Source organism: Rhipicephalus sanguineus, chromosome 10, assembly GCF_013339695.2.
Source record: "Rhipicephalus sanguineus isolate Rsan-2018 chromosome 10, BIME_Rsan_1.4, whole genome shotgun sequence".
NCBI lineage: Eukaryota > Metazoa > Arthropoda > Arachnida > Ixodida > Ixodidae > Rhipicephalus > Rhipicephalus sanguineus.
In genome coordinates, this window is record NC_051185.1 from 130,104,888 (window position 1) to 130,121,966 (window position 17,079).

Genomic DNA, 17,079 nt, shown 5'->3' on the forward strand with positions numbered 1-17,079 from the left:
GGGGCAAATTAGGAACTCCAGACTCGGAGGGAGCGTGCTCTTGTCCGCCACATCAGTTAGGTCTCCACAGAAGTTGGAGGAGGAGAGGGTGATGAAATAGCGTCTTTTCCTTTCACGTGTAAAGTGTTATTGACACCACATTGGTTGCACCAAATTATGTAAATAAGTACAATTCGGCCTCTGCATTACCTTATTCTTGATAAGACAACTAGAGAACACCACCCCTCTAGTGCTTCACCAACCTAGCCAAAAGAAACACTTTCATGTTGCTATATCTCATAAGAATATGCTTGGGATCCTCTGTAACATATTTCTGTAATTTTGGTTCAAAGTATTCAAAAAAAAATCACAGCATATCTACGTGGTGAATGATGATGAGTGGGGCGAAGCTCCGGAAGAAATCATCGGTAAACCGTGAATCTTCCGTGTAACGCATTGTGACTAGATTGTTTGAGAACCACAATCTGTCGCACACACCACAACTATGGCCGAAACTGTTGTCAAGGAAGACCCGCTGGAAGCGCGCGTCGGCGCCTTCGGGCAGAGCCCGCCTGATGCGTTTGCTCGCACAGCCTCGGGCTGTGCCTGCCGGTACGCACCTTTCTCGCCGCTTCACAGTCCTTCACATTTTGAAGATCCGATTCGCGCCGCAGCTGTGCAGCTTGTCGAGCAGCTTCGGCCTCGCGGGCTCGAACGGCGGGATCTGCTTCGCGGCGTCGACGTGCAGCTTCAGCCTCGCGGGCTCTCACCTCAGGATTCTGTCTGTGAGCACGCGCTACCGCCGCCTTCCGTGCCCTCCGTTCCGCAGCCTTGTCTTCCATCCGGCGACTCCGAGCGAAAGAGAAAACGCGCCAAGACTCTACGCCTACTGGAAAATCAGAGTACCGCAAAGATAGGCTGCCCGCGGGCAACATTGGGCGGCGGCGGCCATTTACCTTCCAGACCGTCCGGCGCGTTGCTAGCGTGTGTTGAGAAGTGACCGATCTTTTCGCCTCAGTGCCGTGTTACGCTCGGCGGAACAGCATTATGCATGTGTGTGTTTCTTCAAGGGGATATTAGAAGTAATTTTGAGTCATCGACAGTTATGAATCGACTGCACGGTTAGCGGTGTAACTAATAAAACGTGCGGCGAATGTTGCCATGTGCTCGCGAACTCGCGTCATGGCTTCATCGGTCTCTTTTCGTGTCACGCCCAGGTGTGTTCGCTAGGTCCGGAGCTGTAAACATAGTTACATTAGCGCAGTGACATGTGCAGGATGCCATTTACTTCGACATTTGGTGAATCTTGACTGTTTGTGCTAGCTTTGCAGTCGGTGTTCAGGTTCACTGCACTCGAGAACGTTATCTAACAACATCAGAACATTCAACATTGCGTCCTTCGACTGATCGCTGACGCATACCTTGCTTGCGCACCATGCTTGCTGTTCAACTGGTTGATATGTGTAATAGAAGTTGTGTGTTTACGTAATTGGAAGTTATGCGCGACATATTTATGTCTTGGTTCGGAACGCCAGCAGCCGAACGCACAGGCGAATTGGTGTGCTGTAGGTAAGGTGCATCTTATCTTGCGATACATAGAAAATAGGCCATAAAAAATTATTGACATCACTACTTAATTGTTTCATTTCCTATTTCTATTCCTATCTCCTTAATATTGCCAATGTTGCAGTGCATTTGCAAATATATTGCTGCGTTCTGACATTTTTTTTTTTTTTTGAGTTGCCAGCGCGTAAACAGCTGAGGGTTCAGTTCCTGCACTGCTGCTGCACTTTTTTTTTCATAATACACTTTTATTAAAACTTCCTCGGCATGGTGCTTTATGTTCTTTTGATCAGAAATAGCACATCCCGGAATTTTTTAAAGTGCATGCTACTGCAACACAGTGTGTATATGGACCTAGGCCTCGCATGAAATCTACTCTCTCAATGCGTGGGATCTGTTTTGTGACCATTTCTCACCCACTAAACGGTATTTTAAGGGTACGTTCGGCGCAATGCAGCGCTAGCAACATTTTTTTTTTCCAAAAAATTTGAAATACGCTTAACAACATTGCATTTTCCAAGTTTATCAACAGAGTTCCACGCTTCTGTTTTGCGCAACGGCAAATGATCATGATGCCCCAATTGCCTTCAAGGTATACCAGTAAACAGTTATTATTTTAATAAATCTTCGATTTCACTCTCGTACGTGACATGCTTATAACTCAAATAACATGTAATCTATTCAAAAGGCCGAGATATAAACAGCCGAGCAAATAGAAAGGTATGTAGTTTTCAATATTGCTGACCATAGCGAACCGAAAAGGTGAAGTATCCTGTCGCATGAGATCTTTTCCAGCAAAGTTTGTTTAGTTCACTGCAGAAAGGAGTGTTCTTGGAGGGGGGCGAATTCATTCCGGCCAACTATGCAGCCACGTAGAACGGTGCTCTGTGACATTAAGTATTCCCACATGGCATGCAAAAATAAACGAGATTCTCAGAGTAGCTCACCAGTAACGTTTGGTTGCTGGTGAGCTAATCTCTGGCATCTGCATGCAGTGGCATAGCCAGGTGGTGGCACACCGGGGCCGTGCCCCCCCCCCCCCCTCCACATCTGAAATTTTTTCCCGTGGCATACATAGCACGAAATGACACTCGACCACATCTGCTTGCCAGGCCCCCACTTCAGATCAAGGAGATGCCCCCCCCCCCAGAAAAAAATTTTCGCTTACACCCCTGTCTGCATGACGCGTCTAAAAAAGCGACGAAGTAGTGCTAGGGACCGTGGTACTGCTAAATGTCCGGCCGCGCTCTGCATTCGACGCGCCTGCACCCAAAGCGCTTGGAAAGGATATGGCGGTGAGAGGTCACGTGATGCAAGTAAGCCAATCGTGTCGGCGGCGGCGTGCGGAAAACAGATGCAATACTCTGAAAATTTTCGACTGACTCTATCTTGGCGTACTAACACGCGCCATCTAGGGATCATTCTTCATATTATAAAACGAGCCATACAGCGCCATCTGTCTTCCATCCGGCGACTCCGAGCGAAAGAGAAAGCGCGCCAAGAGGACGCCTCTTGTCGCGCGCCACCAACGCCATCTAGTGAGCACTTCACGAACTAGAGGTGGCTACTACAAACGGAGGATGGACAGACCCACGGCATAAGGAGCTTCGCCCCTAAAAATTTTAGACAGCTATTTGAAAAATATTCAATTCGATTCGCACTGCACATTTTAACACTCAAAATTTTGCTATTTGCACAGCTCCACTGTCACTCGGACTTCTACTGCAAACTCCGTAATGATACTCGTCAGATTATCACTCATTGCATCAACGCTCAGGTTGGTTTCCTCAGTTAGAGTCGAGATCCTGCATTCCTGTCAGTGCTACTCATTGATTGGATTCTTGCGTATCAGTTTCTGCCGTTCCCTCCTCAAGCCTAGGTGTATTTGAGACCTTACCATCCTATGATTACATCATCCTATCTTGCCAACCATTTCCACACCCTGCACGATGCCAGGGTGTGTGCACAGTGTGAAGTCTATTTCATTCTTAGTTTCACCATTAGGACTCCTCCACGTCCAATTACGGTTCGCGAGGAGTTGCCCTCTATTGGACGCACCTCGATTGCGTTAGATAGGATACCGCCGGCGCGCTCTCCATAGGTTTTGCTGTCGGCGCTCTACAAGAACACCTCGCGGAAGCCCTCCAGGACATTTCTGTAAGAACTTTCCAAATGGAATATGTTCTTTACTGTCAAAATAAAAATTTTCGACGAATAGAAAGCACAAGATAGTTTACAGTCGCAGTTCCTAGGCAAAAAACAGAGCGCCCGCTTCATGCAGTCATTACGTTGGAGACCCCTGAATCGGCTTCTTGCGTGAAAGGTAGTCTGTCGCTGAGTGCAAACTGTGTGAAATATCTGGTTAGAGTAGACTGCCTGTATAACCAAATGGAGTGTGACAGAAAGAAGCCTCAAGGCAGTGATCGCATGGGTTTGCGGCGACCGACGCTGCTTTGCATGTATGGCGTCTGCAGGTATGTTTGTACTGATGGTTTCGCTTTCATACGAGCGCGTTTTGGCACTGTACTGTGAACTTTAGGCCGCAGAATATGAGAATTTGTGGGTACACAAACAACTTTTGCTGTGTGGATGCTATCAAAGCAGTTCAAGAACAATTTCATTACAATAACGACTTCGGCGCACCTACGGCAACTTGTGCCATCCTGGCGATATTTTTTTTTTTGTTCTAAATTCGTGTACGTTTCAATGTCATTTGACAAGTTGCCTCGCATTGCATATTGCTCGATCATCTCAGCGAGCAATTGCCACTGCTTCTGTTTATTTCACTGCATTTGTTTTGTAAGGTGCTCACACAAAGTGTGAGCAAATGCGATGCCTTTTTTAATATGCTTCTTAATTATCGTTCTCTTTGTATTCCAGTGAGCTTGCAGTGAGCAAGCTCACTGGAATTCCCTTTGTATTGCAGTGAGCCCATCAGTACAGTATGCACTCAAACGTCGATATAAGGAACACGGATATAACTAAATATCGGTTATACGAAGTAAATGAAGAATAGTCTTGTCATAGGTACAGTGTTACAAATATGCTTTTATAACGAATTTTTGGATAAATGAACTTAATTTCTTGTCAGGTGTGTCTTTGTTATAATGAGGTTTGAGTATGTGTTTTTACCTTTTTCATAGCTGATTCCACGTCCTCATAGAAGCTTTCAACTAAATGGTCATCATGGCTGTATGTAGGCACGTAGGCCTGTACCACCTTCATCGTGTACCTCTTATTAAGTTTAATTATGATACTTGCGACCCTCTCACTAATGCTATTGTATTCCTCTATTTTGCCAGCTATATCTTTATGGATAAGGAACCCCAACCCCAGTTCTCTTCTGTCAACTAAGCTACGATAGCATAGAATGTGGCTGTTATTTAGCAGTGTATAGGCCTCACCCGCCTTCCTAACTTCACTGAGCCATATTACATCCCCTTTAACACCCTCTAGTTTCTAGGACAGCACTGCTAGACTCGCCTCATTAGATAACATTCTAGCGTTAACCATTGCAAAGTTCAGATTCCAATGGTGGAGTCCAATGGCGGACCACGAGATCCTTAGCACCTTCCGCTATGTTGCATGTCTGACCGCTGCCATGGTAAGTTGCTTCGCAGCCGCTGGGGACTGAGGGTCGAGGGCTAATTGGCGTATTCATGTGGGAGCTGGTGGCCAAAAAATTAGACACCCCTGCGGCTTGGGCGAAATACAGTGAGTGTCTAAATAACTATAACTCAACTTTAAGCTGTGCTAAAGATAAGTACTTTTTTCACAATCTTCTATCCCTGCTAAATTCAAACCCTAAAATATTTTGGCAAGTCATTTCCCCGAACCGCGATACTGACAACATTTCATTACATGATAGCAAGCATGTGCCTCTTCCTGATAATGAGTATCCTTCAAACTTTCATATTTTTCATCTATTTTTTGTAAAGACAATTGCCCCCCATACCTGAGGTTCCCGACTTTGAGTATCAGTTTATGATGCCCATTGAAATCTCTATCGACGGCATTGTTAATCTTGTAAATAATCTTAAGTTATCTAATTCTTGAAGCGTCGATGGGATTAACTCCAAAGTGCTAAAGAACACCGTCACTACTTCGAGCAAAATACTATATCACATCTCCAGACTGTCACTAACTTCAGGAGAACTCCTGTGTGATTGGAAGACTGCAAAAGTAGTCCCCATATTCAAAAGCGGTGATAGACACTCACCAGATAACTGTAGACCCATCTCACTAACCTGTATTTGTTGTAAAATGCTCGAGCATATCATTGCATCGCACATATACAATTAAACAACCAGAACGACCAGAAAATTACACGACCAGAACGCAGCACTGCAGCAGAGAAGGAAACAAAAAACGTCCATGTGATTCCATATATTCACCGGGTGTCCCACAACATAAAAAGAATAGTGTCCAAACGCAACATTGAAGTGGTGTTTTCTGCACCTTGCAATTATGTGCGATGACAAATAAAGATTCACGATGGCAATGAACCACGAAGCACAAAACTCGCTACACACGATGCGTTTGCAACGTGGTTTACAAGATACCCATTACCTGTGGATGCCAGTATATAAGGCAGACCGGAAGGTGTTTTAATGAGAGAGCGAAGGAACACAATCTGAATGTGCGTAAACAAACGGGAGGCTTTCTGGCAGAACATTGCAAACAGTGCGGATGTGCGCCCACTTTTGAGAACACACAATTTTTAAAGAAGGCAAATGGCAAAAAATAACGTGAAATAGTGGAAGCGTTTTTTATCAGGGAAGCAGGAGACAGTTGCATCAGCAAGCCATCTATTTTGCTCACTGATGCTGAAATTCAATATCTCAAAGATTTCATATAAATCATTTCTTTGACCATGTTTTTTGTTGGTCATCCTCTAACTTTCCATCGACTCACTCTCAGTCACTGTTATCGCGGTAAGTGAGCCTGCGCCTCGAAAATGGATTGTTGATTGTTGGTTGTTCTTTTGTTTTTTTGTTGGTTTTTTTCTGTTGCTTGTTCATCCTTGTTAGGAACTGGTTTTATCGGTTTGTCACTTTTATCTGAGTGTGGAAGATTCGTGCGTGCGGTGTAATTCATGTACACGTGCTAGCTTTCAGTGAAAATGTAGTTTGCATATCTGATGCTTTTGATTGGTGGTTTGATTGGAATGGTGTGCTCGGTTTGATGTGCTGTAAAAACGAGTGGTAGGTGCAATAAAGATGCCAGTTGTAAGCTCAGCGCTCGTCCAGTCTACTGTGTTCCTGCGTCTTCGTCCTTTATTGCGCCGTTTTTCCCCAGCTAAGCATGTACCAACTCGCTCAAATCAATGCCTTGCTCCAGTTTAACCAATGTGTGACATATGTGTTTGAGTCATATTTCCATGTGTTGAAGCATGCATGGTAATGTAAGTGTGAATTTTAATCCGTTTCCTTGATCCCCTTGAAAGTGAGTGCCTGTGTTCTTCCCTGTGTCTCCGGCAATGAGGCAAACGGCGTTCATATGTGAATACAGGCATTCCTCAAGGGAGAGACGCAGATAGCGGCGGACGAGGCATTCCAGAATGCAGTGCACAACTACGTGGAAGTGTTCCTCAAAAGTGAACGAGTCCAGCGCATGGTGGCCAGTGGGGCCTGCTCAGCGCACGATTTCCGCGAGGTCTTCCGTGCCAACGTTGACAAGCGTGTGCGCAGCCTGCCCGAAATGGATGGACTTTCCAAGGAGACCGTCCTGGGTTCCTGGATGACCAAGTTTGACGCCATCTTTCGCGGGGATGAAGACACCCGCAGGTGAGCAAGTGCTTGTATGCAGTGCTTGCGTGTTCCTGCTGACAAATGTGCCTTAAATGCAGCCGAACGCAGCAGGGTCGTGCGGGCACCCTGCTACCACATGGCCTGGCCTCTGAGCTGCTGCTCTCCAAAGAGCAGCTGTACGAGATGTTTCAAGGGGTGCTCAACATCAAGAAGTTCGAGCACCAGCTGCTCTACAATGCACTACAGGTAGGCTGCATTTAACTGCTGCTGCTGCTATGGCTTCTTCGCGGCATTATGCACAAAGTTGGAAATCGGCTCCTTACTTTTATGTGCAATTGTAACTAGCACCACCTAAAGTTTGCTGCCTGTATCACATTTTCCTCTTGTCACGGCAGGGAAAGACAGATGAAATTATAAAGTAACGAGTGTTATTTAATTGAATGCTGTTATTAAATGCGAAGCATTTCTTAGCGAACCTCAGGCACTTTGGCCGTTTCTATCTACGTATCTATCTATCTATCTAGCCGCCTACGTCTGGACGCTCTGCTGGTCGTCTCCATAACTTGCAATATACCAAAATTGGCATAGCAGGGGATCAGTGTATGATGAACACGATTCACTGGTCACGACATGAATAACGCAAACTACCTGTTGCGTACGACATGAAACCCTTTCTCTCAGTCACTTGTGGCACATACCCGCATATCAGAGTTCATGTTATGCGCGTATGTGCCACAGGTGATGCAGAGTCTCAACCAGCACAGTAACGGCGAACACACACATTGACACGCAAGGAAAGTGATGATAATAATAATAAGTGATTGGGTTTTATGCCCCAAAACTGCGATATGATTATGAGAGATGCGATAGCAAAGCGCTTCACTGGCATTCTTTAACGTGCACGGGATCGCACAGTACATGGGCGTCTAGCATTTTGCCTCTATCAAAATGCGACTGTCGCGGCCGGGCTCGAACCCGCGACCTTCGGGTCAGCAGCCGAGCACCGTAATCGCTACACCACAGCGGCGGACGCAAGGAAAGTGACTGAGCTGAAGACAGAACACCCCTGAAAGACGCTCAACTACCATTCACTCGTCCACATGGTCCGCAACGTGGGCCACGCGGATTACAAAAAAACTGGGGTCAGTGCTTCCCTACAATAAACCTGCCGATAGAACCAGGCCTCTCATCATTACCGCTTACTTCAACACTGACTTATCAAGACCCAAAGTGTACTTAGATTTAGGTGCACGTTAAAGAACCCCAGGTGGCCGAAATTTCCAGAGCCCTCCACTACGGCGTCTCTCATAATCGTATCGTGGTTTTGGGACGTTAAAGAGGTGGTGCCACCATATTAGTGGCTTGCGCGTTCTTTGCTGTAAGCGTTTCCTATAGCTCCAGGAACAACGATGCACACATCAAGATTCATGTATTCTCGCTAAATAATTTAATATCGCCTTTGATGTGGACAACTTTCGGTTTCGGTTTCTGGGCGCCGAGGTTGGGCAGTGACGTAGAAGTGTAGGAGGCGTGGTCACGTGACCACACAAGGATGTGGCGCACTTAGCCAGAAAACGATCGAAACTCGGCGAGTGATGTAGCAACCGATGCTTTGCCGGTACTATAGTGAACTAGAATATATTCTAGTTCACTACAGCCGGTACGTACGTTGCGGAGGTCCGGAGGTCACTCACGTCACTACAGCAGATCTGGTGTGACGTCACTACAACTTTCGTTTTCCATCCTACAGATCTACGTCAGTGTTGGCGCGCTAGCGATGGGTTTTGATCGGGAGAATGGGCATTTGGGTACACTTTGGAAGTGAATTAAAATATATTCTAAACGTTTGCTGTGTCCGACCCTTCGTGTGGAGTGTCCTTGCATACAGAGGAAACCCACAACAGGCTTGTTATAGCCTCGAGATTTGATGGCACCACCCCTTTAAACCCCAGATATTAGGGGCGAAGCTCCTTAAGGCGGCACCCGTTCGTCCCTCGTAGTTGTCGTAGTCGTAGTGCGTAACCAGTCGTAACGCTAGTACCAGATCCTGACCTCCAAGGGGTGCCGGTGGGATATTTTTCCTGTGCGTTGTTGAACAATAAAAAATTCGCAGCGTGCGCGTTAACTAAAAGCCTAATTCTTCTGTCTCTCATTCCCCATTAGCAGCCATTGGCATGTTCCAGTAGGAAACGTTAGTAGAAGTAGAAGTGCAAGTGTTAGCTAAAAGCCGACTTCTTCTGTCTCTCATTCCCATTAGCAGCCATTGTTTACCTCCAAGGTAGTGCTTGGTGAGATTTCTCCTGTGCGTGATTAAACAATAAAAATTTTGTTCAGAACGCCGTTGATTGATGAAATAAACCAACGAAAGACGCCAGATGTTTTCTAAAAGCAAAACGAAAGAACGCCAGATGTTTCTAAAGCAAAACGAAAAGACGCCAGCTGCTTAACGAAAGACGCCAGATGTTTTCTAAAGCAATGGTTTTCTAAACAATGAAAATTCACAGCGTACATGTAAAATTAAAGTGAGCTGCAAGTCGTCATAACTCATCGAACCTTTAGTATAAACGCGCCCGATCTCACGTCGGTGATGATGTACTGGGCAGAATTCACGGAAGATTCACGGTTTACCGATGAACCTCCGCAGCTTCGCCCACTCATCATCATTCACTCCGTGGATATGCTGTGATTTTTATTATTATTATTATTATGAACACCCAACAACGCCTGATCCTTATACTGCGTGAAAGACGGCTTGGATGTGGACAGGGCGATAAAAGACCTCGCTGACACGTCCAGGACAGAACGCTTCATGGATCATATCATCGTAAGAGGCATCCAGGATTTTTACCTTCTGTACTATACCTCGTACTTCACTACACTTAGACGCCTCGTAGCCGCAATCACGAGCATATCCGATAACATGTGCGGTCCAGCTGTTGGTGCACACTGATCACCTTGTTCAGGCAATATCAATAACCCCTTCTACACATACACACAGATTCGTGAAATGTGCGTGCGTTCTCCGTCATAACGGACAAATATAAGCATAACAAATGTAACGGAACTGTAACAAGTGTAACTCTGACTGTAACGTAAAGTGCAGTGCGCTGCGCGTGCCACTCGGCTGCGTACCATATATCTAGGGAAAGGTTCTGAATGAAGCTTAGTTGCGAGTAACGCCTGTCCTGTGCGTCTGTGTTCCTTCTTTGTCCGGTTCGGATTCGCGCTATCCTATATTGAAGAATATAAGCACTACATATCAGCTTACCGCGTCTGGTGTTGGTAACACCCATGTTGCTGTTCGCATCGTTACACAACTGTAAGCAACTGGTTATATAATAGATATGCGACTCTTCAACATATGAGTGTGCGTATACCACTTCCACATTTTTCTAGCGTCATTCCGTAACGTTTCGCTCAATGTGAAAAATTACGCCACAGTGATCATCCCGCGCATGCTTCGCATAACATTGATTCCCACGGTACGTGGGATCTGCCGAATTTTTTTCCACCCTGTGCCCACTTTTCCTTTTCTGAGATAGTGAATGAGCTTCACATACCAGTGCTAAATGCGCCCCTTTATTGCCCCATTATTCACATCTAATTCTATGTTGGGCAACAAGGTATACAGCCGTGCTGTCCAGTAGAATTATGAAAGGGATAGTTGACAACCACCTATTTGTAGCATGAAGCCATAAGGAAAGCCATGGGGATTTCTCAGTAAGGAAAGCTCCTAATTGAATAATTTGTCCTGGTCTAGGGATCGAACCCGGAACAAGTGCCTTTCCTGGGCGGTCGCTCTACCAACAGAGCTAACCAGAGTGCTAGCAATTGGCTGTGCAAGGGTGGATCAGTCAACAGTACATGCACACAGAATATTACGAATGAGTTCTGTCAGTTATCCCCTTCATAACCCTTCTGCCATCGTGTCTAACAGCGCAACTAACGCGGAAGAGGAGGGGACACACAGCACAGTGCTAACTTTCAACTGAAGTTTTATTGAAGAAAACGAGAACATAAATACACAAACTGAGCACCAGAAACCACAGAACTCATTTGCAATATTCTGTGTCCATATGTGCTTCAAGTTGTGGACTAATTCAGCTCAATTGGTAGAGTGACTGCCCCGGAAAGGCGTAGGTCCTGGTTTCAATCCCTGGACCAGGATTCTTCAACTAGAAGCTTCCCTTTCTGTGAAATTCGTAGGGACTTCCTTGTGACCTCGTACCACTGAAGGGTCAATTATCCCTTTCACAACCCTTCCGCCACCTTCTGCAGCACTCATTTGCAATATTAAACTAGAATTATGAACTTGAAAATAACTTGAACCCTTCGTGCTTTGAGAATGAGAACTAAATGAAGCAGAAGAAGAATGATAAAAGGTAAGGTGCCCAAAGGCAAGAGAACAAGGGAGCACAAATTATAACTGCCAACTGTGGTGGAAAAAGACGTAGACAAACCCTGATCAGTGCATGGTAGTGCCACGTGTCAATGAGGCTCACATAGACGTCTGTGCGAAGTTAATCGGCGGCTGGCTCACTCATATGCACTTCTACTGTGCTATTTTAAGGCAAGAACTTCAGCGCAAACCAGATGAGACAAGCACTGGTGCTGTATACTATTGATATGCCAGGCCTCAACCATGAGACATGTTTAGTATTCAATGTTGTGCCATTATAACATTGCGCATTCGTTGAATTTTAGTGTGCATTTGCACTCTCGACACTGCAAAGATAGATGAGATAGTGAGCCTCTGGTTAACGACGTCTTATGCTCTCCAAATTCTAATTAACCCACTGCCCAGTCTGCCCGATGTAGACATGGCCATAGCTAAAAAGAACTTTATATACCCCACCAGTACGACAGTCTGTAAATTGGTTGGTGTGTTTCATGAAAGAAATGTCAATCCAGGCATTTTGTCTATTACCTGCCCATTCTTTCTCTGCACAGCAGTGCATATCTTACCTACCTTATTGACAGCTGTAAAGACGACGTTAATGCCGTATTACCGTATTTTCCAGTGTATAAGATGCACCTTTGTAAAGGCGCATCCCCTACTTTTTACGACTTTCGGGGGGAAAAAATGATATAAAGAACCTTTGTATAAGACGCATCTATTTTTAACTCTGTCAACATGATAAAACACGACGGCGCATGCAGAGTACATTCATTGCAAAATGTGTAGTCACACAGGGCACTGAATATCTGTAAGCAGCAACATAAAACTTGTAAATAAGCCTGTCCTAATGTGCAGAAAACCAATACTTATTCCACTGGGTTCGAAGCGACATTTGATGCACAATTGATGCAGCATTGCTATCAGCCTAGCAATGTATGTTTTAATAGCGTCTGCTGCCTGTTTGATTTGCTGGCTAGATTTCTTTGTAGAAGAATTGACATTTGGCAAGCCGGAATTGCTTATGCATTTTTAAATGGGCAGCATGAAAACGAGGACACAAGGAGAAGTGCTTACAATAGCACAGAGCTGAGCTAGTTGGCAAGTATTCATTCTAACAAGAAAGGGCGTGCAAACACGGACGCAAGAAAGAAGTCGGGACACCACGAACGCCCGCTAACAACTGAAGAGACGCACAACGGCGGAAAAGAAAGAAGGCACGAAAACTTATTTATGCATGCCCATGCAATAGGCGAACCTATCAATCCGGCACGCGTGGGGGTCTACGTGGAAGATAACGGTTAAGGCATTTGATTTCATCTTTATGCAAGTTAATCGACGGTTGGCTCACGCATGCGCTACCACTATTCTCGATATGCCATTTCAGTCATCAGGCGTGTTTCATTATTTTTATGCCTGTACAACACAGCGCATTCATCGAATTTTGGTGTGCACTTACAATCTCGACAATCTAAAGATAAATTAGAAGCTGAGCCTCCGGTTAGCGATCTCTTATGTTCCAATAATTTCTGGTTAATGCAGCGGCCCTACGTAGAAGCGGCCGCAGCTGAATGAGACCTTATGTACGACAATCAGTGAATTTGTTGGTGTGTTTTACGAAATAAATATCGGTCCACTTTTTGTATTTTACTCGCTCATTCTTCCTCTGCACAGCGGCACAAATCTTACCTAGCTTATTGGCAGCCGTGAAAACAACATTAATGCCGTATCTACTTCCTATTTTCTTTAACCTGTGAGATATGCAATGAATGTACGGTACACCTACGACACATTTCTTCCTATCGCTTTCTGCAACCATGCTCGGACTTAACCTAGTAGACTTCTTCAAACGTTCAGCGACAGTGGCCACTACATCACGAGGATACCCTACATCTAAAAGACGCATAACCTGTGCGTTAAAGCTATCACTTACTTTGTGCTCACACGACTTGATGAGGGCTGACTTAAGGCAAGACATGGCGACGCCGTTATTTACAACCTTCGAGTGCTTCGAAGAAAAATTTAAGAGCGGTTTCGAAGATCTAGGAGAATACTGCCACCACACGTGGTTCTTCTGAAACATTAAAGGAGCACTGACATCAAATTTCAAGATCGAGATGTGCCCATCATTCGATCGCTTGGTACGCATAGGTCTTCTTGGCCAAATTTGAACGGCATCCGTCGCGTGGAAGTTATTTTAATTCGATGTCAAACAGCGTAGGAGAAAAAACAAAAAATCGGCTGCCCTGCAACATCGACACTAGTGCTACGTGTTCCGTGTGATACATTGCACAAAAATCACCCTGAGTGACGATACGCTAGTAACAATGACGTCGACGATCTCTGAGTGTGTTTGGAGCCGACTGCCAGCCATGCTTTCACTCTTTGCTGTGTCGAAGCGTGCGGCGTGCGTTTGCGGGGCGCACATGCACAATACGACGACTGGCACCCGGCGAGGCCTATTGTTCCGCACCCCTCTCGCTTTGTTGTCGGGCTGCTCTCGAGGTAGTTTTCGTGAGGGGTCACGCGCTTAACAGGTTTAACCCATACCGAGGCACCCACATACTTTCAATCTCTACCGCGCGCGGGGCCCCGATTTGAAAACCGCGCTTTCTACGTCACCACAGCTTGAGTGCACGTGGTCTTTGACGCTCCCCGCATGGGTCGCTAGTTTCTTGTGGTTTTTAGGCGGGCGTTTTGAAGTGACGCTAAAATGGTCACAATTAACTGCGCTAGAATTAGTTATACGATACGCTAGAGCACTTACGATTTAACTTGGGGATTACCAGACCCAAAGCTACAAATTACAGTAAAAAAGTCACCAACAAAAATTTTGCTGTCAGGGGTCCTTTAAGGAAATGTCTAGAAATTGTATTCCATTATTCTGAGGCACCTGTTTAGTAAAGCACAGCCCTCCTCCATTTAATTCAAATTTTTCGCTCACTGAGGTTACCACCGTTTCAAAGTCCTCACCACTACATAAAATCAAGTAATTGTCCACATATCGAAAAACCTTAATAACCGAATTGCCTAAGGCGCCTTCCAAAATTTTGTCAATCTTGCTAAGGTATAAATCACTAAGAACCGGAGCAACCTTAGAACCAATACATATTCCTGATTTCTGCAGATAAATGCCTTCCTTCCAACCTACCAGCGTCGACTTTAAATACATGGAAAGAATTTCTAGAAAATCCCCTGTAGAAACACCACATTTATCGGTGAAAACCGTCTGACAATGGTTGGCATTGTAACAGACGATGAGATTTTAGAGCCATGATTTGTGTTTTCTCATTCCAAACTGGTCAGCAATCATACTTACATGGTCCACATAAACTGAACCATGCCTATTGCTGATAGGTGGTCAAAGCACAGTTTAAGCAAAAATTTTCTTGCAAGTAGTGCATACCACGTGACAATTTAATATGACTCCTGCCAACGCATTTCAGTTGGATTCGGCAGATGAGCAGGCAGCTGCCATCCGGAGGGAACTGGACGGTCGTGTGCAGAAAGTGAACGAGATGGAGAAGGTATGCTGCTCAGCTGGCTGTGCTCTGGGGTCCAGTGGGTGCAATCTGCTCTGCTCTGTGCAGAACCGCAAACTGATGCCCAAGTTTGTGCTGAAGGAGATGGAGAGCCTGCATATTGAGGAGCTGCGCTCGTCCATCAACCAGCTCATGCTCAACTTGGAGAGCCTTCCCGTCTCTAAAGGAAGCGCCGAGAGCAAGTACGGCCTCCAGAAGCTGAAGCGCTACAACCACAGGTACTTCGGCTCCGTCTGTGTTGAATCCAGATGAAAATTACCACCATGCTTGGCACTTCTTTGGGCCCTCACTGGGACACCATGGAAATGACAGCATGTAAACACTGAATTGCCGTGCTGTGTTATGAGCAATCTTGGTGACCCACTCCCGATGCAGCAGGTTGTAAGCAGTTGTGGGAAGCCAATATGTTTGCTCTTGTAGACCTCCTCAGTGCGGTGTAGAGTGACGTTATAGTGCCTCTGGTTATGAGACTGGTTGGCAGTGTTGTTGTCTCTGTATTGTAGCCTTTTGATGCAGTGCTCCTTCATATTAGTACCCGGATATATCGAACTCGGATATATCGAATTCTTGGCCATATCGAACATTTGAGAAATCCCCTTGAATTTCCCATGCAAAAGTATGGGGCTGCTACGTATATTGAACTCCCGCACAGCGAAACATCTGCTATATCGAACGCTGCGCAGCTCCGAAGCCCTGAAAGTGCATTTTTCCTAACAAATATTGATACTTTTTCGGCCTCGTTCGAACAAATACCGATCCCTCGTCGTGCGCAGGTGACGAAAAGGCGGTGTTATTCCATTGCGTTGATCTAGCTCGTTGCGCAGAGCCTGTCAGTGCACTGGTCTTTTGATACACGATCCGCAGGTTTTAACGCGCGGGCATAGTGCTTTTCAAAGAGGCTGATTGCCGAGGGCACCAAAATGAGAATGTCAAGTGATTCGGCAGCCTCGTTGTAATGTTTGCATTCCCTTCTTTTTTGATCGCGCATGCAATCTGGCCAATAAAGGTTGACTGAACCAAATGAATGCAAGACTCCACCAGCCTTAATTCAATTAAGGCATTGGGATGCAGTCGCTCGTTTTACTATCTCTTATATGCTTTTTAAGGGGCAACACATATGCTGGAGATATTGTCCGCGATATCTTCAGGAGCTTTTACTGTTTGATTCTGCACAGAGCAAGATAGGAAAACAAGCGATTGCATCCTGATGCCTTGAATTGGGGCTGGTGGAGTCTTGCATTCACTTGGTTTGGGAAAGCTTTAATGGCCAGATTGCATGCCTGCAGGCTGCTGGGTTTCCTTGCTCAATTTTGACTGTGGTGTCCAAGACCCTCCTTCATAAACTGAAAGGCAAGAAGAAAGTTGAGCGTGTTCCTGGAGCCAAAAGGCCTGAAGTGGTTCCCTCTCTATGTGCACAAAGTGTCGCACAACTTGAAAAATGTGGCCAAAAGGTACAATGTGCCTATCATTATTTCGGCGAAACAGTCAAACCTGGATATATAAAGTCTGAAGGGGATCACTAAAATGTTCTATATATTGCCACGCGCGTTTCTTATTATCACTTTTGCTGTATTCGGTTTTTTGCCCACAAAGACTGTCAGCACTGCTCAGCGCAAACCACGCCTCATTGTTCGAGAAGCTTCGCGATTATTGTATAGCATTTTGTTAAGATTGTACGCAAGATGTGAACACTCGAGCTTATTCTAGAGATTGCGCGACAACCAGCAATAACGCTGGAATATTCGACGGCACGTGCATAAATGCCGACGCGCTTCACCGCTTGTCAGTTGATCGACGGTCGACGCTCTGTTCGCCGCTATCAGTCCATACCGTGTGTATTGCTGTAAAT

General features: G+C 45.5%; 1 protein-coding gene across 3 annotated transcripts in view; it reads left to right on the forward strand.

Moving 5' to 3' along the window:
• The window catches only part of LOC119372450 (calcium-dependent secretion activator), a 1,123,203-nt gene that overhangs the window by 23,400 nt on the left and 1,082,724 nt on the right, over positions 1 to 17,079 (forward strand). For all 3 annotated transcript variants that reach the window (XM_049419575.1, XM_049419577.1, XM_049419576.1), the window contains exons 2-5: positions 7,054 to 7,328; positions 7,391 to 7,538; positions 15,135 to 15,215; positions 15,279 to 15,463. In XM_049419575.1, coding sequence (XP_049275532.1) covers positions 7,054 to 7,328; positions 7,391 to 7,538; positions 15,135 to 15,215; positions 15,279 to 15,463 — 689 coding nt within the window. The remainder of the gene's footprint in view (positions 1 to 7,053; positions 7,329 to 7,390; positions 7,539 to 15,134; positions 15,216 to 15,278; positions 15,464 to 17,079) is intronic.